This window comes from Eschrichtius robustus, chromosome 6 (assembly GCF_028021215.1).
Source record: "Eschrichtius robustus isolate mEscRob2 chromosome 6, mEscRob2.pri, whole genome shotgun sequence".
In the NCBI taxonomy this organism is placed as follows: domain Eukaryota; kingdom Metazoa; phylum Chordata; class Mammalia; order Artiodactyla; family Eschrichtiidae; genus Eschrichtius; species Eschrichtius robustus.
The window spans coordinates 142542430-142566528 of NC_090829.1; the positions used below are offsets into that span (position 1 = coordinate 142542430).

Consider the following 24099-nt stretch of genomic DNA (forward strand, 5'->3'; position numbering starts at 1 on the left):
CTCAGCCAGTGTATCCAATCTTCCGCAAACATTCCCTAAATCTGTCCTCTTTCCTCTGTCCCCATATCTACTGCTGCAGTCAAGTCTCCAGTGTGTCTTGTACTTACTCATTCAATGATACATTTGCTTCCCACTCACCACTGTCCTCTATACAAGTAACCATGGTCACATTGTCCCCCTGCCCAGTGTTCAACAGTTTTCCATTATCCCTTGACTTGTCTGAGAAGACCCTCCATTTACTGGCCCTGCCCACCTCTCAGCTCTCCCTCTCCAAGTTCATCCCTCTTAGGGGTCTTTGCCCCACGAGGACCCACAAATGGCTGCTTCCCTTTTGCTATGACATCCCAGCATAATTGTAGACCCTTTCCTCCCCACTCTGTACTTGGCCACTCTGGAGCCAGTCATGCTGGTGCCTTGCTTTACAGTTGTAAGAATAAAAAGGATGCCCAGAAAGGTACAAAATAGAATCTGAATCCAATGAAACCTGAAGCACCTATAAACTAGATTCTAGAAAAGTAGAATTTTCAGATTTGTTCTACCCATAAGTGATGTTTGTAAACATGTAGCTCATACTTAATCTTTAATCATTGAATGTAAAGCTTAAAAGAATACTACTGTTACATAAATCACCTTTAGTTGCCTTAAATTCTAAAGCAGTGTTTCCCAAATTATATTCTAAGGAGTATCATGGGTTATCTAAGAAAATAAAAGCAAATAAAGATAAAAAATTGCCATGATCACTCAGGATTTGTGGTGCACGGTCCCACAGTAAAGAACTGTGTTGCTACTGTTTAATATATTATTTCCTAAAATTTTTTGAACTGGAATCCACATGACCTTTTCTCTAGCATCTTAGCCTCTCCATGGACACAGCTTGAGAAATGTTGGCTGAAAATATTCATTTTATTAACTGAGAGGGAACGCTCTCAATTTGGAGAAGCATCACGAATTTAAAGGACATTTTTTTTATGGCTCTGGTCTTGCCCCAGAACTTCAGAGCTCAGAACCAGCAGGAAAACAACACTTCAGCTAATGTATCATTAATTTTTAAACTATGACATTCATAATCTGCCCACTCCTGGCTTGATGCGCCAATCGCTTGTGTTGGACCACATGCTCTGAAGGTTCAAATAAAAAGTACCATGTTTGTTATACAGGTGTACGTTCCTCAAGGTTTCATTATAGAATATTTTAAACATGCACAGAAGACAAAAATGAGTACAAGGAACCTCCATCACTCACTTCACCAATGGTCCAGTCCTGCTGAACCCCACCCCCATGCTACTGGATTAATTTGAAGCAAATCACAGATATCATAAAGGGATTTTTAAACCACTAAATGTTGGTTAATGTCTCTCACTGAGAGTAAAAAAAGCCACCACTTCCACGTCAACATTTATATATTTATATTTATATTTATATTTATATTTATATTTATATTTATATATACATAAACACACACTCTCACACACACACACATTCACATTTGTTAAAACAAATCATTCCAGCCGCTTCTGTTTTTAGGCTGGCGTCTCTGAGTTCCTTTCACGGCATGGCACAGGAAGGCGTGCTAATGGATCTCTCTCTTGTGTTCGGTCACTGCTGATAAGGACTAGGCATAAAATATTCGTTGCAGACCACGGGGACTAATGTGGAGCACATTCATGACTGTCAGATTGGTTTGGGCCACACAAACCTGCCAACAAAATCAGGTCAGCAGGCTAGAGCAGAGAAGAAAATCAATAAGTCTTTGAATTAATCATGCAGCCGTCAGAGAGAATACGGGTGCACAGAATGAAATGTATACGTGTGGTGTATTTGCTTTTCCTTTCTTCCTCTAGTTTCTCTTTCATTTCCATCTGATATGCAGTCCCTCCTACGGGACCCCCCCCCTCCAATACTTCACTTCTATAACTGAGTTCAGATAACTGTCCCTAAATGATAGTTTCTGTCCCATCTAATTGTTTTAAAAAAGGATTTGAGACTAAGAGTAAATCCCCCCCCAAATTTAAAGGAAAAAGTGCATTCTAAATTGCTCTTTTCCCACCAGTCTTTAAATTCTGGTCTCATTGCATAGTCACTAATAAACAGATAAACTTCTCTGTAAACCTGGATTTGGTGTCCTATGTAATAACCTGATATACATAAAGAATTGTGCCAAAGCTTTACATAGATCTCATCACCTTTAACACCTCTGCTGTTACACATGGGGTTTAAAATTCTTGACACTTTAATGTCAATTTAACACTTGTCAATTTAATGGACCCTCCAAAACGGAAATATCCTAAATCACATGTCCATAGGTCTTCTTGTGCTACTCCTGAATAACTATTTCACAAGGGCATATGTCAAAGATCTATAAATCAGTAGCCACTATTAGTAAAAAGTAGCTTAATCTTAGATCCTACCTTTAAAATAAAAACAACTTTGGATATATTTTTTCCCACGTACAGCGAACAGGTATAGGATTTGAGATTATCAGCGATGGATGTGCAATCAATGCATATTTTAAATACATGAAATTAGTTTTCCAGCTTCACTATTTTTCTTAGAAAGGTTAATAATTATGCATCTACATACGTTACTATCTACAACATTTTTTTTTAAATTTCAGTGTAAAGTTAAAGGTGTTTAAGGTAAACAGTGTGGTAATTTTGATGAAGGAAGAGAGGAACACATATGTATTCGTCTTTTGTTTCAACAAATTGAACCCAGTAAACAAGAGCAAGAGATTCAGGGGAATAAACCTGGATTCGCGTGTTCAGGACGTTAATAAATCACGTAAAGAGTGCAGTGAAGAGCTTGCAACAGGCCTCAAAGAAACCAAAGGTTCTGTGTCTCACATCTAAAATCGATTTCAGAATTTCATGGGAACCTTTCATGGGGTCATCACTGAAGGCATGACCAGCAATGGGAGGCTTAGATTTTCTTCTTTTAGTGATGGGCTGGTGTAGAAATCAGCACAAGAGGAAATGATTGAAACATACATTGGTATATTTTTCCTCATTTAATGACAAGAGATGAAGTAAAACTCAACAGAAGAGGGAATAACTGGGACATAGACTAACAGAAAATATCAACAATGCACAGTTTATGAGCCCTGAAAAAACTCTGTGGATCATTTAAAAATTACCTGCAAGAGTGAAATATACTTTTCTTCAACATTTGGTTATTCATGGAGTAACCTGTAATACAGACTATTTTTTAAAAGATCCTGAATCTCAGGATAATTTTTTCATGAGCAAATTACTTAACTTGGAGATGGGAGCTGTAGAAACGTGTCACGTACATCCAGATTGTGTGTGTTCTGGCTTTCCATGGAGGGCTGGAGCCTGGCTGCATTCCCTTTTGGGAAATGGCCCTCCTCAGTTTTAAGTTCATTTGGCTTTTTCAATGATAGGGTTTCAATTCAAACAGATAACAGTGCCAAGAACTAAAAATTTCACCATCTAATTAGGGAGGGGGGGAACTCAGTATGGCTTTTCTTAAAGCATCTGCAGTTTGAAAATGACTTGATGAAGGCTTTTTATAAAAACCCCTTGCTTTTCCTGGTATGAGAACAATTGCAGTGAAAGTTACTGGTACAATTCAAGGGGCACAGAAGGAAAAAAAATATATGCATAACAGATGGAGCAAAAGAAGCAAAGACAAATCAGATATCAGAGAAAGAGTGGAGGGGGTGGGGTGAATTGGGAGATTGGGATTGACATATATACACTCATATGTATAAAATAGATAACTAATAAGAACCTGCTGTATAGCACTGGGAACTCCACTTCACTGTACAGTAGAAACTAACACAACATTGTAAAACAACTATACCCCAATAAGAAAAAATTAAAAAAAAAAAAATAGTGAGCCTGAAGGTTTCAATATAAAATTGAGTTCAAAAACAGAGAGACAGAGACAGAGACAGAGACAGAGACAGAGACAGAGAGAGAGAGAGAGAGAGAGAGACTACCCAGCATTTCTATCAGAGTGTTTAACCTGGTATGAATACCTAGTTAATCTGGGCTAGGGGAAGTAAGGATGGGGTTAGGAGAGTGTAAATGGATGGTGAGGTTGAAGGGAAGGAAAAAGGCCTGGAATTAATGCAGGTTTGGGTGCTAATGTGTTTTCCTGGGGATCCACTGTTCCATAGTTTTCATTATTTCCTCAGCACATCCCTGATCCAAAAAAAGGTCAAGAAACATTGATCTGAGGACATTTCTATCTATAAAGAAATATATATATATGGTTTCTCTTTTCAGAAACTGCCAGTAAACATTCCCAGATATACAACATATTGTCTGCATCAAAATGCCTTTTATATATTTGCTATTGAAATAAAACTTAGAAACTCAGAATTTTAAGGCCATTCCAAAATGATTCATCTTGAGACGTACAGTTTTCAATGAACTTCTTTTAAATCAATCATTAAAAGCACCCCATTGGTCTTTGCCCATTCTTCAATATAGTAAACCTATTGACTTTAAGTAAGTTATTTCTGTGTGCCTCTAGCTCACCTGTGCCCTTTTTAAATGGGTCATATAATAAAAATGGCAACTTTAAAAACTACACCTTATGCATATAGTAAATGATTAAATGACAGCAATGAAGGAATTGAAAATCACTTGTGCAAAAACAGCCACACAAAATCTCAGGTTTGAGCCTCCACTTTGCCACTCACTGCCCAGATGACTCTTTCTTCCACCAAGAAATAATCTTCCGATGCAAAGTCGTATCCTGTGATAGAGATGGAAGGATGGTCCAGGCAGCATTCCCATCCTCAACCAGGCTCACGAGGGTGAGCTCTCTGGCTAGGCGGCCGCCATTCCTGCTGCCCACCAAGTGACCTTTCAGGGCTCCACCGTCCAGGTGAGAAAGATACTCTGAAGCTCTTCCACACAGAAATTCTACAATTTTTAGATGCAGCATCATAAATTGCTGGAGCACACTGATCCCTATTTGAAACAGGCACACGCACACACAACAGCCATACAGAGTTCACACTCTGTGTTTACCAAATGTGTGTGCCCGTGTGGGTATCTCCCTTTAGATTAACAAGAAAAGTGATGTCTTAGGAACAATGGCTTGGTTGTGGACCCAGTGCATCAAGAAATGCTATACAATGCCTCTAAATGTCTTGGCATATAAGGATTTTCGTTGACTTATTCAGTGCTATATTTTAACAAATACTGCAGCATAAAATTGTAAGGCATTTACAAAAATAAAATCATTTCATGAAAATAAAAGAAGACAGCTTTTGCTTTGGGACTACTAAACACTGGGGATTTGGATATCTCTGTGCGAAAGTCAGCTGTGAAATCCCGGGTTACCTCTGATGCACCTGCTCAGACATTCTTTGCATTGGGTGAAGAGGCTGATTTGAAATTGTACTGTGCAGAGGAAGAAAAAAATTTATAGGAAAGTAAGAGCTCTCCATAAAGCATTAAGAATAATTTGAAAGGAAATAGCACCACCACTTTGATGGAAATGTTGCTCATTCGACATTCATTTAACAAATATCTATTAAGCTCCTACCATGTACCAGGTATCATAATATTGTACTTGAGGTCAATGGGAATGGTCAATTTTAAATAAAACTGAAATTAAGAAAATTATTTTTATCCTAGACAGTTTCATCTATTTTGATTTTTCTTTAGTTGTGCAATATTGTTTCAAAAAACATTAAGCATATTGTCCTCAAACACAATAAAATGCTCTAAATAGATCAAATGTCCAGAAAGGTAGGTAAGTCTAGTTTGGATCATACCATACTTTAAAATGTTTTACCTGCTTAAACAAGTTCCTACTCTCGAGTTAAAGCTGTTAAAGTTGTGTGTCATGCAATGTTGACAACCTGTGTTGACTCATGCATTTATGGACTATGGACTGAAAGAAAGTTTGTTTTTTTTTAAAATGAAAAATCTCTATCTTTTAGAGAAAGAGAATTGCAATATAGGATCTTGCACAAGTTACTGAACTTCTCTGTGCCTCAGTTTCTTCACCTGTAAAGTGGGCTGATGAGAATAACGACCTATGAGGCTGTTGTGAAGTTGTCAGGCATAACCTGACATACATTGTGAGCTATTTAATAACCCAAATGTGTTGCAAGTGTTTTGATCTAAGTCCAAACCCTTCCTGCAAACACGTTCTGATATATCTGTGATGGTTAAGGCAAAAAATAAGATTATTTCATTCTAGTTTGTTGCTCATTTTACATCATCCAATATCTGTTTAAGAAAAGTAAACATTTAACAAAAAGTTGTTTATTTTGATAAAATCCAACACGACTACTAGTTCCGTAGCATTCTTACGCTCTTACATTGAATTTGCAAGATTTCGGATGGTTTACCCACGACTTCTTCAGGACACCTCGTATTTTAACAACTCTTCTTAAATAGAATTACTTCTGTTCGTACCCCTAACAAGCTCCACACAGCAGCTTCTTATTTGTTTTGGACCATGGAGTCCTGACTACCCAGTTTCTGGAGGAGGAACACTTTAGATAGATAGGAGATAAGAATTACAAGAGTAATCATGTCAAAATTTATGTCAAACACTGTTCTAAGCACTTTACATGTATTAATTCATTGGAATGTTTCAACATTGTATTGTTACCATTTTATGACTGAGGAAACGGGCAAAGAAAGACTATGTGATTAGCGCAAGGTCACAGCGTGGCCCGTGGTGGGCCTGGAACGTGGATTTGGACAGCGGCTTCAGACCCCATCCTTGTACCTTCTGACGAGACAGCCGAGTGCACAGCCAGAGAGCAGACATTGGCTAAAAAGGAACACCTTGCCTGGCGTTTCTAATCTTTATAAAAATGCTGTGTCCAATTCCACAGAGAGGCAATTAATTGTTGAAGCTCCCACAGCTGTGAAATTGAGAGCCAAAGCCAGGTCTCTCTGAGTTCAAACTCAAGCCCTCGTGCAGACTTGGCAAAATGGAAGGCGGGCAGAAGCCTGAAACCTTCCCTGGAAGAGCGTGTGACCCAATTGGGAGACGTTAAGAAGCCTATATTTCCTTATTTACTCTGTCTGCCTATCAGCATCTCTGAAAAGAACATCTCAACTATGCCCTCCTGCAAAGCAACATGTGCTGGGGATTTTCAATCCTCATACAGCCCACTTCTGAGCAGTCAATACTGGGCATCATCACGATATTCCAGAAACTAAAGAGCCTGAAATAGTCTATAAATATTCTCACTACTTCTCCACACGTGGACACAGCACAGTCAATGCAATTGTCCAAATATGGCTTAGTTGTAGATGTTTCAGTACCAAGTGATGGTTCATCTAATAAAACTAGAGTTACCTTGGAACTGACTTTGGAATTTGGGGTATTTGGGGGGAAAAAATTAATTGCATGTAAGTTTTCAGAGCACTCGTCATTTGGGAAATGTACAGTCGTCCCCCCTTATCCATGGTTTTGCCTTCTGAGGTTTCAGTTACCCACTGTCACCTGAGGTCCAAAAATATTAAGCGGAAAAGTCCAGAAATAAATAATTCATCACTTTCAAATCGTGCGCCCGTTCTCAGTAGCAGGACGAAGTTTTGCACCATCCCACTCCATCCCACACGGGATACGCATCACCACTTCGTCCAGCGTACCCCCACCAAATAAGCTACCTACCCGTCAGTCACTTAGTAGCCCTCTCGGTTCTAGTAACACCTACTTCACTTCATAACGGCCCCAGTGCCCAAGAATAGTGATGCTGGCAACTAAGATATTCTCTTACTCTGCCTAATTTATCAATCAAACTTTATCATAGGTATGTATGTATGTATATATGGGCAAAAACACAGTATATATAGGACTGGGCACTCTCCATAGTTTCAGACATCCACTGGAGGGCTTGGATTGTATCCCCCATGGATAAGGGCGGGGCACTGTAGTCTGCATCTTTCCATTAATAACTGACCCACTTTCTATAGAGAAGGGAAACACAGGACTCTGAGATGCCAGATAATCCGCTGCACCCGAAAACAGTATCATTTATCAAAAACGTGAGTGCTCACTGTGTCATCAAATTGCTTCATAACATGTTACGCGGTATTACTGATACATAACCCAGAAAGTTGAGTAGGGAAGCACTGTAACATGTGGAGTTCAGGAATTGCAGAATTAGATTCAGAAAGTGAGTTTACATGCATGTTATCTGTGTTAGCCAGCTTGGGCTGCTGTAACAGAGCACCGTAGACTCGGGCTTAAACAGCACATATGTATTTCTCACAGTTCTGGAGGCTGGAAGCCTGAGATTAGGGTCCCAGCATGGTTGGGGTCTGGTGAGATGTCTTCCCTTCTTGCTGTGGACTCACATATCTCTCTTCCTCTTACAAGGCCACAGTCCTGTCGGATTAGGGCCCAACCTTTATGATCCCACCTAACCTTAATTACCATCTACAGACCCCATCTCCAGACACATCCACACTGGGGGTTAGACCTTATGCATTAGGGGGGTGGGAGCACAAGTCAGTCCATAGTATGATCTGAAAATACAAGTCAAGCCGTTAGCCTACAGCCCCAGTGTCTTGGCCCTGGACCATCTTGATTCTGTCCCATCCTGGCTCCCAACCCAGTGTGACACAGTGTGAGCGCCACGCAGCTGGAGGAGAGACAGCTGATGGGGAGGCTGCCAGCTGGCGTCCTGACACAGCTGGGGTGGAGTGGGGGACAGCACATGAACAGCCGGTATTGGCACCTCTTGCCACACCGCTGAGGCTTTCTGATTTTTGTCTCCTTCCTTTAAAAACAAAATTTTAAAGATCTCCTCTAATATGCATTGTCGATTATGTGTCAAGCAGGAAATAGAAAGATGTAAAATATGAGAGAGGGTCAAAAAGGAATTGAAAGGATTTGTTAATGAAGTGGGTTGAATAGTGTTCTCCCAAAATTCATGTCCTTCCTGGAACCTCAGAATGTGACCTTATTTGAAAATAGGGTCATTGCAGATGTAATTAGTCAAGATGAGATCATACTGGAGTAGGGTGGGTCCTTAATCCAACATGACTGGAGTCCTCATAAGAAGAGAAGAGACACAGAGTCACTCACAGAGGAAGACAGCCACGTGACAACAGAGAAAGAGATTGGAGCGGTATGTCCACAAGCTAAGGAACACTGAGGATTACTGCAAGCACAGACACATGAGCAATTTTTCCCTTAGAGCCTTCAGAGAGAGCACAGCCTTCCTGAGACCTTGATCTTGGACCTCTGACTTCCAGACCTGTGACAGAATAAATTTCTGTTTTTTCAAGCCACCTAGGTTGTGATTCTTTGGAAACTAATAGTTACTACTTGGAAAAAAAAAAAAAAAAAAAAGAGTAATGCAAAGGCAAATCAATTCGTGGCTGTGAGAAATGCTTAGCTCTGCGTTAGTTGTCCTCAGTTGGAAATGGCAGGAAGGAAGCAGGCAGTGGGGATTAATCAATCCCAGGAGAGAAGACAGAGCCAATGTCAGGGTCATCAATGCAGAAGTCATGGACGAAGTCTGAGAAAGGGATGAAATGAACGACAGGGAAATTGGAGATTGAGAGGGAGAGGTGGGGAGGACTGAGTTCTGGGGGCTACTCACATTTATGAGCAGGGAAGAAAAGATGTGAACTCAAGGAAAGAGATAATGAAGATATAGACAGGAGGAAGTCACCCAGGCAGTGTAACAGGGCACCCAATGGAGAAGGAAGTCAGAGAGAACTTGCACCAAGAGATGGCCTTGGGATCTGACACTAGGATGCCATGAGTGACCTTGACAAGGTGAGTTTCAGTAAAATGTAAGAGGCATAGCCCAAATCAGTACAGACTAGGAGTAGCAATGAGTATAGACTATTCTTTTAGTAAGTTTTCCAGGGGAAAACAGAATGAATGAAAGCATACAGTAGTATGAAAGCTGGCAAAGGGAAAGTTTTCTTTAAAACTGGGGGAGCTGAGCACCTGTGTCACAAGAAATACAGTAACCACTGAGGAGGTGATGGTGGCAACAGAGGAGAGAATTGACGGAACCAGGTCCTGGAAAAGTCAAGGGGGAATCATGACCACAGCGCTGGCTGGGAGGAGACTGGAAGGAAAGAGGACCATCTCTTCCTGTGAGAGAAAACATGAGAAATACAATGTTTGAGGTAGGAGGGGTCATCAGAGAGAGGTGGTTTCACACTCAATGAAGTAAAAAGATATTATCTTTTGAACATCAGAGAGTAGACCCACAGTGGGCTGGGAATGAGGGTCTTAAGAACTCCGAGGAAAAGCTTGGGGAAGCCACTTGCAACAACACAAAACAGATCAGCAGAAATATCCAAAGATCTGGAGAGACCGTGAAGGGCAGTTAAAATTAATTGTTGTGAATGGTCAGGGTCCCCAGTCTCCAGCCAGCTCTAGGATGCTAGAAGTTTACGATCCTGCCCCACCTGCCTGGAGTTAAAGCCACGAAGGGCAGACAACTGTGGTGCCTCTGCTTGCTGGTTCTCTGGAGCTCCTGCCACAGACACACATAGTAAGGGACCTTCTTCCACTTGGGCTTGCCTAACGCCTAGGAAGCAGCACCAAGAGCCCTGCATAATTCATGTTCATCTCAGGTCTTGGCCTGGATTTCACACTGACCTCTTATTCTGAGTCAAAAACTATGTTTGGAAATCTTGAACCCTGCTTTCTTATACTATGGCACGTCGCCCAAGCAAATTTCAACTCGTGACTTCTGATTTCAGCTTGATGATAATGAAAACATCAACAGCGTTATTCATTGTCGTCACTGCCTGATAATATTTTGTGAATGATCCTGTTATTGTCTTCAACTTCCCTGAGATGAAGTCTCACAGAGGAGCAAGAGACCAGAAAATGCACTGCGGTCCAAATAACCTCTGATTGACTCGGCTTACCATCTATTTCTCATGTCTAGAAAGAACCAGACATTGCAGGTAGAGAGGAGAACAGGTAGGAGATCCCTAACAGCTGAACATAAAATAAAACTGTATTGACATTCAGGTGGAGCTAGGAAAGAATCTGGGTCAGTGTGTTTGGGGATATTAAGAGAATTTGGGGTGAGATCTATGTAAAGGCTGTGAATATATGGATATTACGTGATAAAGTCCTCCAAGTACAAACTGTCTTATTCACTTGATTTTTCCAACGTTTGGTGCTGGGGATATGCAAAAAGTAATGGTTGAATGAGGGAAAAAAATGAGTGAAAATAATGAGGCACCATCAGGAATTCCCTGGCAGTCCAGTAGTTAAGACTCCGTGCTTTTACTACCAAGGGCGTGGGTTCAATCCCTGGTCGGGGAACTAAGATCCCACAAGCCCCACCAGCGTGGCCAAAATAATAATAATAATAATAATAATAATAATAATAATAATAATAATGAGGCACCATCACTGAAGTTGCGTTGTACAGACAAGAGTTAACACAGTTGGTCTGAGATTGCTACCCTTAGAAAGGCCTGTTGCGAGTTGACCCTTGGCTGGTGTCTGGGAACTGGAATTCTGGGAGGGTTCCTGCCCCCCACAATGGATAAGAGTGGCTCGCTGTGTTTAAACTGTATAAACAATACTGTTTACGTGGAAGACCTACTTTCCTTCTAGGAGTCTGGAATTCGGGGACATGCCATGCACATGCCTACGTGACCAGCCCTCCAGTAAAAACTTTGGGCACCAAGTCTTTAATGAGCTCCCTGGTAGATGGCATTCTGTATTCATCTGTTGTCACTGCTCTGTGCTGGGGTCATAAGCACATCCTCTGTGGGGAAAGAACTCTTGGAAGCTTGCACCGGGTTTCCTCCAGACTTCTCCCCATGTACCTTTCCCCTTTGCTGAGTTGCTCTGTACCCTTTCACACTGTGATAAATCCCAGCATTGCCTACAGTATGATTATATGCAGAATCCTGGGAGTCTTCCCAATGAATGACTGAACCTCTGACACATGCATAACATTAAAATTTTATGAGATTAAATCTAAGAAGAAAAAAAAAATAACTTGGACAGTAGTTGGCTTGAGAAGTGAAATATTCAGTTTGTAATTTTAATATCCTGCTATTTTATTGTGAGGGGAACCAATGAAACTAACGTTCATCCCATGAGGAAGCTGCGGCAAAAGAAAGAGTCACTTCCCCTGCATTACCCAGCTAATCTGTGTCAGAGCTGCAATTAGAAGCCACATTCTCCTGGTAACACTCGGAGTAGGAAATCAAGGGGCATTGTAGGCTGACCTAACGACCAACACCTTCATAGCAGATAAGAGTGTTTTACACACACACACACACACACACACACACACATATACACACACCAGCACTCCAGAGATGCTCCAGGCTAAATTTGCTACCATTCTCTCTTGTTTCCTTTTCTTGTTTAAATATTATGTTAACATGCCTATTGCTATGGGTCTCTCTCCCTCCCTCAGGAGTTCAAAAGTCAGAAACATATTTTTGTTTGTTTGTTTCAGGCTATAATCTACAATGTACAGTTTCTAATTTTGAGAGTGGGGATTTGCCTTCTTTATGAAGGCTAGTAGTAGGCTCTCTGTTTGCTCTGGGTCTTCCGGGGTCTCATTAGCTGGTCATTTTTGAAAAGCCGGGCTCGAGCCCCTCATCAATACGACCTCTAATCTCACTGTCATGTGAGCTTTCTCCAGATCTGTAAACAACCCTGTTTCTAATTACTTCCAGGTGGCAGTAGAATAACATGTAAAAACTAATTTAGCGAGCAACGGACTTAAATGGCAAAATTATCATCAATTAATGGCTTTTAAAAAGAAAGAGAACAGGACTCTCCCTTCCAGTAAACTTCCACATGGAATATATTATTCCACTCCCCAAAATAAACACAGTGAAAATATTACATCTCTCCACCCTTTGAATTCCAGTCTGCTGTATACCTCCTGTGTGAAGAATAATTTCCTGTGTTTGAAATGAGGCTCCTATTTGCTGAAAATCAATATAGATAGATGATAGGTAGATGGACTGATGGATGGATAGATAAGTAGATAGATAGATAGATAGATAGATAGATAGATAGATAGATAGATAGATAGATAGATAGACAGACAGACAGATAGAAAGATATTTCTCTTACAGTTTTCATTTGGTCCTATAAATTTATTTTTAGTGAATGTTAAAGAAATGCTTCTTAATTCTGCAACTCTCCAGTACCTTAAAAATCAAAACTGAAGCTTTCAGGTGATTACAGGTCTGCTCCTTACATCATTTTGATGTTGATCTCATTCCTTTTGCTCATAAGCACCTTGAGGGCAGAATTGGGTCTCATCGCCATGGCAACCTGAGCAGCTATGTAGGAGATTGCCTTGAAAATGCCCAGTGACTAGAAGTAAAATTAAAATGCAAGTGCCTTGGAAAGAGGGATCATGGGCTCGCAGAGCTCTGCGTTACACGAACAGAACACAGCAGGCAAATACTGCACCGCCCACCGCAGCATCACACACCCTGCCCCCTACAGCTGTGCTCCTCTCTCCTTCCCAAAGAGCACAGATCACATCAAATCTGCTTTTAGTTTAAGTCTGCTGAAATGTGCTTAAGGAAAACCTTGCCTCATATATACAACTATTTTTCCCATCCTAAAATGCAAAGACTTTCTTAAAAGATCACTTCTTTTATGAAGTGATCTCCCCAGGCAACATCATGAGAAGGGGTGTGTGTTCTTGTAACGTTCGCCCATATGGCTCTCACAGCACTCACACCCCACACACCACAGTAATCTCTCCCCTGAGCTCCCTAAAAGCAGAAGCCATCTCCACGGGGGCCTGGAGAGGGGGATGCTTCTTAAAGCACAGGCCCTGCCTTATCTATGATGACCAGACCCAAAGACAGCATCCAAAACCCACAACAAACGTTTCATGTGAAGTGCTAGGCTGAAGTCCTTTGATATTTAATGTGGGCAGAAAATTGTTCACTTTACTTGAAATACAGGAAGAAGATAACCATCCTTGGACTTAAACTCATTGATCCTAAGAGATAAAATTCTCCTTGAGTCATCACTAATAGAGGCGTTCAGATGGGAGATACTGAAACAGAAATTTGGGCCAGTGCAAGAGAGGGAGGTAGATCCTCTGGGAATGTTTGCCCTTCCCATTTTCCAAATCCGGTTACCCCTGGGCTGTGTCTTTGATGTTAATGTAGCTAAACCCCCAGTGAGACTGTCAGAATTTTATCCGAGGAAAACAGACACGGAACGCTGGGTTCTCTGATTGCTGGCCTCCTTAATCGGGAAGAAATTCACAACAGGCCATTCAGTGAAACCCGGCTATAAAGCTGTTGATATTGTTCTTTTCCAGGATGGTGTCCTACATATCCGTCCCCACATCAGCAGAACCTCCCACAGTGCATCCCTACTCAAACTACTACATTTTTAAAAATAATTTATTTACTTATTCATTTATTTTTGGCTGCGTTGGGTCTTGGTTCCTGCGTGCAGGCTTTCTCTAGTTGCGGCGAGCGGGGGCTACTCTTGGTTGCGGTGCGCGGGCTTCTCATTGCGGTGGCTTCTCCTGTTGGGGAGCACAGGCTCTAGGCGTGCGGGCTTCAGTAGTTGTGGCACGCGGGCTCAGTATTTGTGGCTCACAGGCTCTAGAGCACAGGCTCAGTAGTTATGGCACACGGGCTTAGTTGCTCCGTGGCATGTGGGATCTTCCCGGACCAGGGCTCGAACCCGTGTCCCCTGCATTGGCAGGTGGATTCTTAACCACTGCACCACCAGGGAAGCCCCTCAAACTACTACATTTTTATTGGGTTACATTAACATCTGATATTCAAAGGATCTCATTTTTGCTTAGAGGAAGAGAAGTGATAAGTGTGCTTTAAAAATGCATTCAGGCCTCATCATGCTTGTTTTTCCTGGCTTATTTCAGGAAGGCAGTAAGTCATCATATTAATAGAGGGGCCATCATATTAGTAGAGGACTTTACATGCACGGTGTGTGCCCGTGCCTGAGATATTTTGTCTCCACACATTTACAAGCCTCCTGTCATCCACTGCTGGAGTCTGAGAGTGAAGGTCGACCACGGGGCGTCCTGGGGCCCAGGTAGACCGCAAAACAGAGGGCACAGCGGCATCAGATGCAATGAGCCTTTCCTTCCCGGGGGGAATTATGAGAGTCCTTCCCTTAGGCCTGTCTTAGCTCTGCTGCTAAGACAAAATACCACAGATGGTGGGGCGGGGGGCTTAAACAACAGACATTTACTTCTGATAGCTCTGGAGGCTGAAGTCAGAGACCAGGGTGCTAGCATGGTTGGGGTGTGGCGAGAGCCTTCTTTCGGATTTCTGGGTTGCAGACAGCTGCCTTCTCACTCTATCCTCACATGTTGGAGAGACAGCTCCGTTCTCTTCTTACAAGGACACGAATCCCATCATGGGGGCCACACCCTCATGACCTCATCTAACCGTAATCACCTCCCAAAGGCCCCACCTCCAAATACCATCCCACTGGGGGTTAGGAGGTCAACATGAATTTTGAGGGGACGCAAACATTCAGGCTATACCAAGACCACTGAAGTATTCCTTCCGAAGACTGATCAAAATAAATGAACTCATTTACACTTCTTAACATCAGTGATCTAATGATCTCACATGACAAAGAGGCACAACTTGATTCCTGAGCCTACATCCAGGCCAACTCAAAACCTCCCCGGGGAAGAAATCAGGGCATGACCCAACATGCATTAAGCCAGTGATGCCACGGTCAGAATGGCCTGTGACACCACGCTGCTCCCATGGAAACCCAGACAGACCTTGGCTGGTGCGCTCACCCCTGTGAGAATGTAACGCAGTCCCTTACTCTCTCAACCAAGATAACTGGCAAAATTAGTATGCTGTGCCAATAGAAGCCTTTGTGTTTCTTTTTATAGGAATACACACACCTTAAATTTCTTTTCCTTTGAAAAGGAAAGCCTAAACAACAGATACCCATTTACCTTAGCCGGCTGCCCAAGAGCCCTGGCCTCGAGCCCCAAGGCTCATCTGCTAAAAGCAGGCCTTTGCTGCTCTGGCCCCCCAGGCTCTGGCCCCATGGGGCTGAGCGGTGGCACCGGAACGTCACCTCGGTGGACAGCCTCGCCTGCACAGGCTGCCGAACCCCCTCTTGACTGCCCCTGGCTCTGAGCTTTCTCAGGGCAGCCCCACCAGCACCCCTCTGGTCCTCCCCCAACCTCACGGCACAAGGGTCCTCACACAGGCCTGTTTCATGGCTGATCTAGGTCCCTGCTTTTCTCCACCTAGAGAATCAGAAATTCAGGAGATGGTCTGTGCAGAGTAGATGTGCTTTGCTGGGACAAGCTTCCCGGCCAGGGTTACTGCAGACCCAGGGGAGAGAGGCGGGCTGACAGCCACTGACAATCTAGCCAAGCACAACAAGGAGTTTCAGGAGCCCTCAGTTTGTTTACAAAGTAGAGATGAATTAACCTTTTACATATAGCATCCAGGATGTCTCTGCTGGACTCAGAGCCAACTCAGGAAACGCCTCTCGTCCCTGGGACCTCTGTGCTGGGCACGGTCATCCCCTCCAGTCTAGACGCCCCAGTACTCCCCTTGCCACCGCTCAGCCTTTGGGACGTGTTGGAGGGAGGTCCCAGCCTCCTCCTCAGGGCCTCCCTGCCTCCTACGTGTGGTTACCTGTGCCCTGCCACACTCTGGGCCCTAAAGAGAAATGTAACCCTTCTCCATCTAAACCTCCCCAAACTGGTTTTTATTAAGATTCCTACTCTTGTTAACCATTTTGTCATTTCCAGTGGCTTCATCACCTCCTTCCCTGGGCATTTTTGCAACCTCAGAGGATGGGGCTCAGGCACTGGGAACAGGGTCTGACAGTAAGCGACAGTAAGTCCCATTATAAGGTGTGATTCCAGACTTCCTACTTACAGATCATAACACTGCTTTGGGGCCCTGTCCTCAGGTTGAAATACCTGAGTATAAAAATATCTCTTTCTGTATGCGTCTCAACCTCTCTCTCTCTCTCTCTCTCTCTCTCTCTCTCTCTCTCTCTCTCTCTGCCATGTGCAACATCTGGGGGATAACTTGTGCTTGTTTAAATAGCTTACTTATAAACAACAAAACCTTACTACGGATGTATTCCTTCATGAGGTAAAAGCCTGTACAATATCGGTTTTCTGATACTTTTGTGAAAAAAGAAAAGCCCACAGTCCAGGCTGTGTTGTTCTAAAACTTTTGCCAAAGTATAAAGCTCCAACACATGACTGAGGAGAGGACACGGGGTCAGAAGTTCTCATCGGCAAGATATCAACTGTATGCATGTCAGCACCCCCTCCACTGACCAGATACAAAACTCCTCTCATTTTATTTTAATTAGGTTCCTGTTGGAAGGAGAAAAAAGTCTATTCACATAGATTACAGAAAGGTGAAAACTGAATAAAAGCATACCATTAATTAAAGATGTCTGGGAAACATAAGAATAGATATAGATATAGATATATAGATTAGATAGATACAGATATAGATATAGATATATAACCTCATGGTAGATATTTCTATTTCTCATCCATGTTTCCAGTCCTCTCCTTCCAGGCACATGCCCCATTGAAGTGAGACATGGCCATGTGACTTGCTTCGCCAATTAAATATGAACAGAAATGACATCTGTCACCTCCAAGTAGAAGCACTTAGAGGCAGTTTGTCATTCTCCCCTGCTCTCTTCCCCTTCTAGGGCAGACACGGAGGTTGCATATTTGATGGCCCCTGAGTGTGGGAGATTGCAAACATCACCCCAATTTCTCCCCTTCCCTGAACCCACAAGCCCCTGCTGTGTACTTCTGAGTGCTCCTGACTCTGATTCTGGGCTCAGCCAGACTGACTGTCATCACATCTCTCCATCTGCCAATCAAGAAACTAAAATGACCTCTAAAGAAAAGCAAGTAAGACCATTAAACAATCGAAATGAGCAAATAAAATTGTACAGGTGAGTCTCTATTCTGATTATTGCAATCACATTTCAGGTCTTAAGCTTAGTATTTTTTCAACATTCTAAGTAAACAAACTACTATGATTAATTAACATAACAGCAAGGAATTTATTGTTCAGTAAAGTGTGAGGGACTTCAAATTCACTGTGAAGATGATATTCAGGAAAGCCAAAAACATCTATCACATCCTAGTTCACTGTAATGTGCTATAAAGACCAACAATTTAATTTTTGATTTGGACTGTGTGATGGTTTAATGATTTTTTTAATGGTCCTTGTTGTAATAGTAACCTATCCTGTCTAGCAAATCAATAAGCCAAATAAAAATGCTCTTTCACCATGGGAGTTTAGTTCCAATTTCTTACCTCTGCAAGCTGACACAAAGTTGGTGGGATTCAAGAGTTACAATAAAATGTGTGTGTGTGTGTGTGTGTGTGTGCATGCACTCACTTGCACACATGTGCATAGGGACATGTAAAGAAAAGCAATCATTTATACCATTATACCACATTCAATGCTCATCATGACTGTTTTCCAAAAGTATCCAACAGGCATTACCCAAAGATGTGCAAAACAGAAAAAGTGAGCCTAGTGTCTGCATGGCCTTTCCAGATAAGTAGCAAGGAGCAAGAACTCAGCTTAAAAACCATGAGAAAAGAAGAGCCACAACTTCTTAGAAGCTAGACTTCAGTGGTACCATTCCTAGACACCAAAAATAAACCAGGAAATTATTTATTTACATATATATACAGATATAAATAGACATATATATATTTCAGTGCTGACTACATATTCCAAATAGAATCTTCAAGAAAGAGGCCACATAACTCTGAAGAAATTTGAAAAGGCGAGAACAGCATGAAATCAGGGTTTCCATTTTCCAGATTACAGAGAATATCACGATATCAGCCCTGAGGTCGCTCACAGACACAATAATCCTACTTTCCTCTTCCCAGGAGCAGAAATAAAAACAAAATTTCCTTTTAAAAGTAACATAATGATTATACGCATAGCGCAAGGAACTAATTTCTATCCATCGGTCAATTCACTGGAGAATATCTGAGTGGAGCCACATAAACCAACAGAAAACACTGACATCACATTTAATCACACAGCAGCGTCAACTTTAAGCATACTAATTCTTAATTATGATGCGCATATAGACGGAGACCCAATTCGATACGCAGAACAAGCGGCGAGCAGGTGAGCCCGGCGCCCTGCGCCTGGGAAGCCCACTGTCCTACCTGAGACGAGTGAGACGGTGTCTTTCTCCCATGAGACAACAGTGATGTACGCCTCCACCGAGGAGGGGATAATGCACTTGAAGACCGCAACATTGCCTCTCATGGTTTTCTGGTCCTCCACACGGACTGTATAGGGCTCCCGTAAAACTGGAAGGCAAGAAGAGGACCCCGGTATCACACACAGGCTCATTCCCAGAGGATCCCATCTGAATATACGCATTGTATCTTCCACGTATCAATTGCATCAAATCTATTTATTGGAAAAAAACTTTTAAGAAACCTACATTTCATGTCTTAAAGACGTTCATTCTGTTAACAATAAACTACACTAAGAACTAAAAAGCATGAGTATATCTAAAAGCAGTTAATCTACTCTCTAAACACATCTGGACGTGGGAAGTAGTTTCTTAAACAGAAGTTATGATGATGGGAAACTTCCCTCCATGTCCTCTGAGGACCAAGGAAAAAATTTCAGACTATCAAGGAAAAGAATTTAAAAATCAAGAAAGGCAACCTCTCCTGGGAATCCTCGAAACTATGTGACAATTAAAACGACTCTTCATAAGTAATTTTTATGACAGTGGCAAAGCAGTTTTGGAAAGAATCATTCTGCTTCCCATCACTTAGGGAAGCATGCTGATTAAGGGAGCCTGCCCAGACATTCCCAACACTAGGAGTAGCCCAGAAAGTGCCCAGAGGGGACTTCCACAAACTAGATGTCGAGGCTAGAGGCAAGGGGTGCAGGGATCCAGTGCCCACCCTGCAAGCCCAACTGCCTGGGTTCAAATCCAGGCCCTACCACTTTACAGTGAGCAAGTTCTCTTGCCACCCATATAATGGGGATTTTGATAAGAATATCTACCAAGTAAGTCAATTTTGATGATTCAATCAGTTATTGTGGCTAAAGCACCCAGAACCATGCCTGCCATGAACAGTTTGGATAAAGCTACCTGGATCCACACCATGTCCTGGTGTGGGGAAGACCTCTGCTTCCAGGATAAGGAGACGTGGGTGTGTCTAACCCAGGTTATGCCTCCCTCCAGCTCTATAAATATGGGCAAAAGACTTATTTCTCCAGTTTTATTTCCTCAAATTTGAAATGAGGGGGTTGGGATAGGAAGATTCAAGGTCTGAATTCTGTAAGTCTATGATTTTTCTAAGATACCCAAAGAGACAACTTATCTTACCATCTAATTAGCTCTCTTAAAAGTTTTAGTCATTTATTGGGCAAATATGTGTCAAGAAAACTGGCCATGAAATTAATTTCAAAAGAAAGTAATATACCAACAGATATAAGAATGAGTTTCTAAAGGGAAATCTCCTAATAGGCAGACATAAATAATGCTCTAGAAGAAGCACTTTTAAGATTGGTGCTAGCTCTGTGATACGCTAAGTAGTTTAGTATCAGAGTATGTCATTATTAAGAGTATTGATAAGAGGATGGCTCCCAGTACTGAGTTTTAAATATTACTATATAATATTTTCCCAACTTGGAGAATTTTTTCATTCCTATCCCAAACCAGAGAGACTTTCAGAAGTTTAAAAATCTTTTGAGACCCTCATTCCTGCACTCTTTGTGCAATATGATGTGATGGTCCAGGTGGCAGTTCCACATCTGCAGGAGGTCCACTGGGCAATCATTCAGGGTACTCAAGGGCCTGACCCCAGAACCATCACCGTTATACACAGAGGGGGAAACTGACTTTGTACAGAAAAACACCTCAATAAATAGCCCTTTTGAGGGGGTGGAGGTCTACAGTCATAAATTGGAAAGAGGCAACAAAGAGACAGATGAATTAATCAAACTCATCAATGAATGAGAATTTGGTCCTAGTGGGAGAGTAGAAGACAGAAAATAGGAAAAGGAGCAGAGAACAGAAGAGAATAGCGGACTGGACAGCATGGTGAAGGGCAACAGAAAGAGCTCACTATCACAGGGATGGGGTCACCTAAGCAGGTGTATGAGTCCAATTTAAGTTTGTGTTTGCTGATGTTTGTTTCTAAGCTATAAAGTCACTCCATCTCCCCAAACCTTCAGTAAACAAATGGCAACAAATGGCAAACAAATGGTGGGGGAATTTTTAATGGAAATCAAGGAAAGGAGCCAAGTTCTATGTCTCAGACAGGAAAGGGCGGGGACAAGAGAAAGTGCCTACAGAGAACGGGAGGTGGGCAAGAAGCTTACCCCCAGCAAGCTGCTTGCTAATGCACTGCGGCGCTGCTAGCCTGGGGCAGAGACAGGCTCCACCACGCTCCACTGTGTACCCACTCCACCCATACCTCTGCCCGGGCCTCCACTGGATGCAGGGTGCCAGTGTTTGCTGGATGGGGCAAGGAGGAAGAGGTTGCGAAGGGCTCAGGGCACCAGGGACCAGAGGGGCAGCAGTGGCCATTGGGTGGGGTTAGGGAGGTGAAGGCCCAGTGGGGCTTGGGGCACCCAGAGCCTGAGGAAAGGGTGGCTGGGAACCCACCCCAGGGGGTGGCATGAGACAGGACCCTCCAAGAGCTGAGAAACCAAGCCCCCAGAGCATGTTCCATTCTCCCATCACACTTCACTCACAAAACACAAATGGAAAGATAGAAGCATTAGTATTTCAAGATGGCAACAGGAGAGCTTGAAGCCTGAGCGCAGGGCCCTCAGCCTTGTGTGACCACACTGACCCCATCCCATGAAGTCAGCCCTGATCCAAATCTGCCTATGCAGCAGTCAGAGGAAGTGGGAAGATGGGATGGAGAAAGTTTGGAGAACTGGGCATTGCCAAGGAAGGCAGGTCCTTTCCTGATAGGTTGGATTGAGATTGTTCCTAACCCCCTTGATCCTTATGTCTGAAGTGATAAAACATAAACAAATGCCCCAGGGTTGGATGCCTTAGGAACACCAGAAGACTTTGGGCAGGTAGGAGGGCTTTATGCCCAATGTCCATCCTATTGGGGAAATGGTTATCTGAGGCAGGCACAATGAGACCCTAAGACACAACATCACTTTTATAGAAACTGTGGGGTTTTGTTTTTTTTTTTTTTTTTTTGCTCTTTTATTTTGTAGCTGATTACTTAACTTGGGAGATGCTTTAAATATTCAGTTACATCCTGAACACACCCTCATGTCAAGGACTGCTCAGGGACTAAGGAAATCCTCACATTTTATGGAATAATTAACTGAAGAAAGAAAGAAAATTCACATGGCAGAACACCTGGAAGAAAACAGGCAAAGACTGAAGTGCATGGTCCTGAAAATGACTGAAGGTAACAGGAGTTCAGGGAAGGAGGGAAGCTGGGTGCCTGGAGCCGGCCCTGAAGGACCAGAAGGACTGAGGAGGCAGAGAGGAAACAGGGAGAAGAGCAAAGTGGAAGTGAGCACAAAATATTCCAGAGACTGAGACACTGGCCCAGTGCTGTTTAGCTAACCCAGCCTCCCGACCACAGCCGCTGCGAACAGCCAGCAACAGGCTCACAGAGGCCTCTATTTCCTTCATCTGAGGATGGAAATAACATCTACTTCCCACGGTTGTGCAGTTAACATAGAGGATGTCTCTAGAGGACCTGGCACAATGTCTAGCACATAACCTGTTTATTGAGTCTCTCTGACTGCTGGCCAGAGAAGCCTACCTGAGCTACCTTGAGCTGAAGACACTACATGCTCTGGAACCTGCAAGAGGGCCTTGGGAAGGGTACCGCAGCCTGTGTCCCTTTGATTCTGGCCTCATCCTTCTCTTTCCCCACAGATAGGCTTCCTCTGCTTTTCTGGGCCACAGGGAAGATGGAAGGTGTCTGGCCCACAGTTCCCAAAATCTCTCTCTCAAGATTTCAGCTTCAATTTCAGAGGACACAGGAACTGATAGACTAGTTTGGTTAACTGCCCTCCATCAGTTCAATCACCTGTGACCAGGGACTCAAGACCATTCTGCATTATGTGGATGCAAGAGACAATTAAGGGGGTTAGTGTGGCCTGGGCAGAGAGGTATATAGATGCCCACCATATGTGCAGCTATTATTAGCTACTGTTATTATATGAACATCAAGACAACTCTAGTAGGTCAGACACATGCTATCACTGGCTTTTTCTTAAACCAACTTTATAAGATATAATTGACATTCAATAAACTGCACATATTTACTGATGTTTTAACACATGTACATACCCATGAAGTCACCACCATAACCAAGATAAAAATAGATCCATCATCCAAAAGTTTACTTATTCTCCTATGGAATCCCTCCTTCCTATCCTCTTTATAGGCAACCATGGATGTGCTTTCCATCATGATAGATTAGTCTGCATGTTTTAGAGTTTATATAAATGGATCATATAAGACTTACCTGGCTTCTTCTATTCAGTATAACTATTTTGAGATGCCTCCCTGCTATTGTCTTATCAATAATCCATTCCTTTTCATCCCCTTGTGTGGATAAGTAGCAATTTATCCATTTATCTGATGATGGACTTCTTTCACCCACTTTTGGCCATTACAAATAAAGCTGCTATGAACATTCATGTAAAACTCTTTGTGTGGACATATGCTTTGGGTAAGTACCTAAGTACAGAATGGATGGAATATATGGTAGGTGTTTGTCTTTTCAAGAAACTAACTGTCCAAAGAGGCTGTACCATTTACATTCCCACTGGAAGTTTATGAGAGTCCCAGGTGCTACATATTCTCACTAACACTTGGTCGGTCATTGTTTTTAATTTTAAATATGCAGAGGAATCTATATCATTGTGGTTTTAATTTTCATTTCCTTCAAGATTAATGATGCTAAGCATCTTTCATGTGCTCACTAGTCATTGCATATCTTTTTTGTTGCTCTACCTCTCCAAATTGCTAACCCATTTTTTAAAATAGGGGTGTTTGCTTTCTTATGATTGAGTATTCAGATTTCATTACATTTCTGGATAAAAGCCCTTTAACAGATATATGACTTGGAAGTATTTTCTCCCAGGCAGTGGCCTGCCTTTCTATTCT

General features: G+C 42.5%; 1 protein-coding gene across 1 annotated transcript in view; it reads right to left on the bottom strand.

Annotated features, from left to right (window-relative positions):
• Positions 1-24099, bottom strand: part of DSCAM (DS cell adhesion molecule) — a 738451-nt gene that overhangs the window by 584167 nt on the left and 130185 nt on the right. The window contains exon 4 of the mRNA XM_068545703.1: positions 19139-19285. Within this exon, the coding sequence (XP_068401804.1) occupies positions 19139-19285 (147 nt within the window). The remainder of the gene's footprint in view (positions 1-19138; positions 19286-24099) is intronic.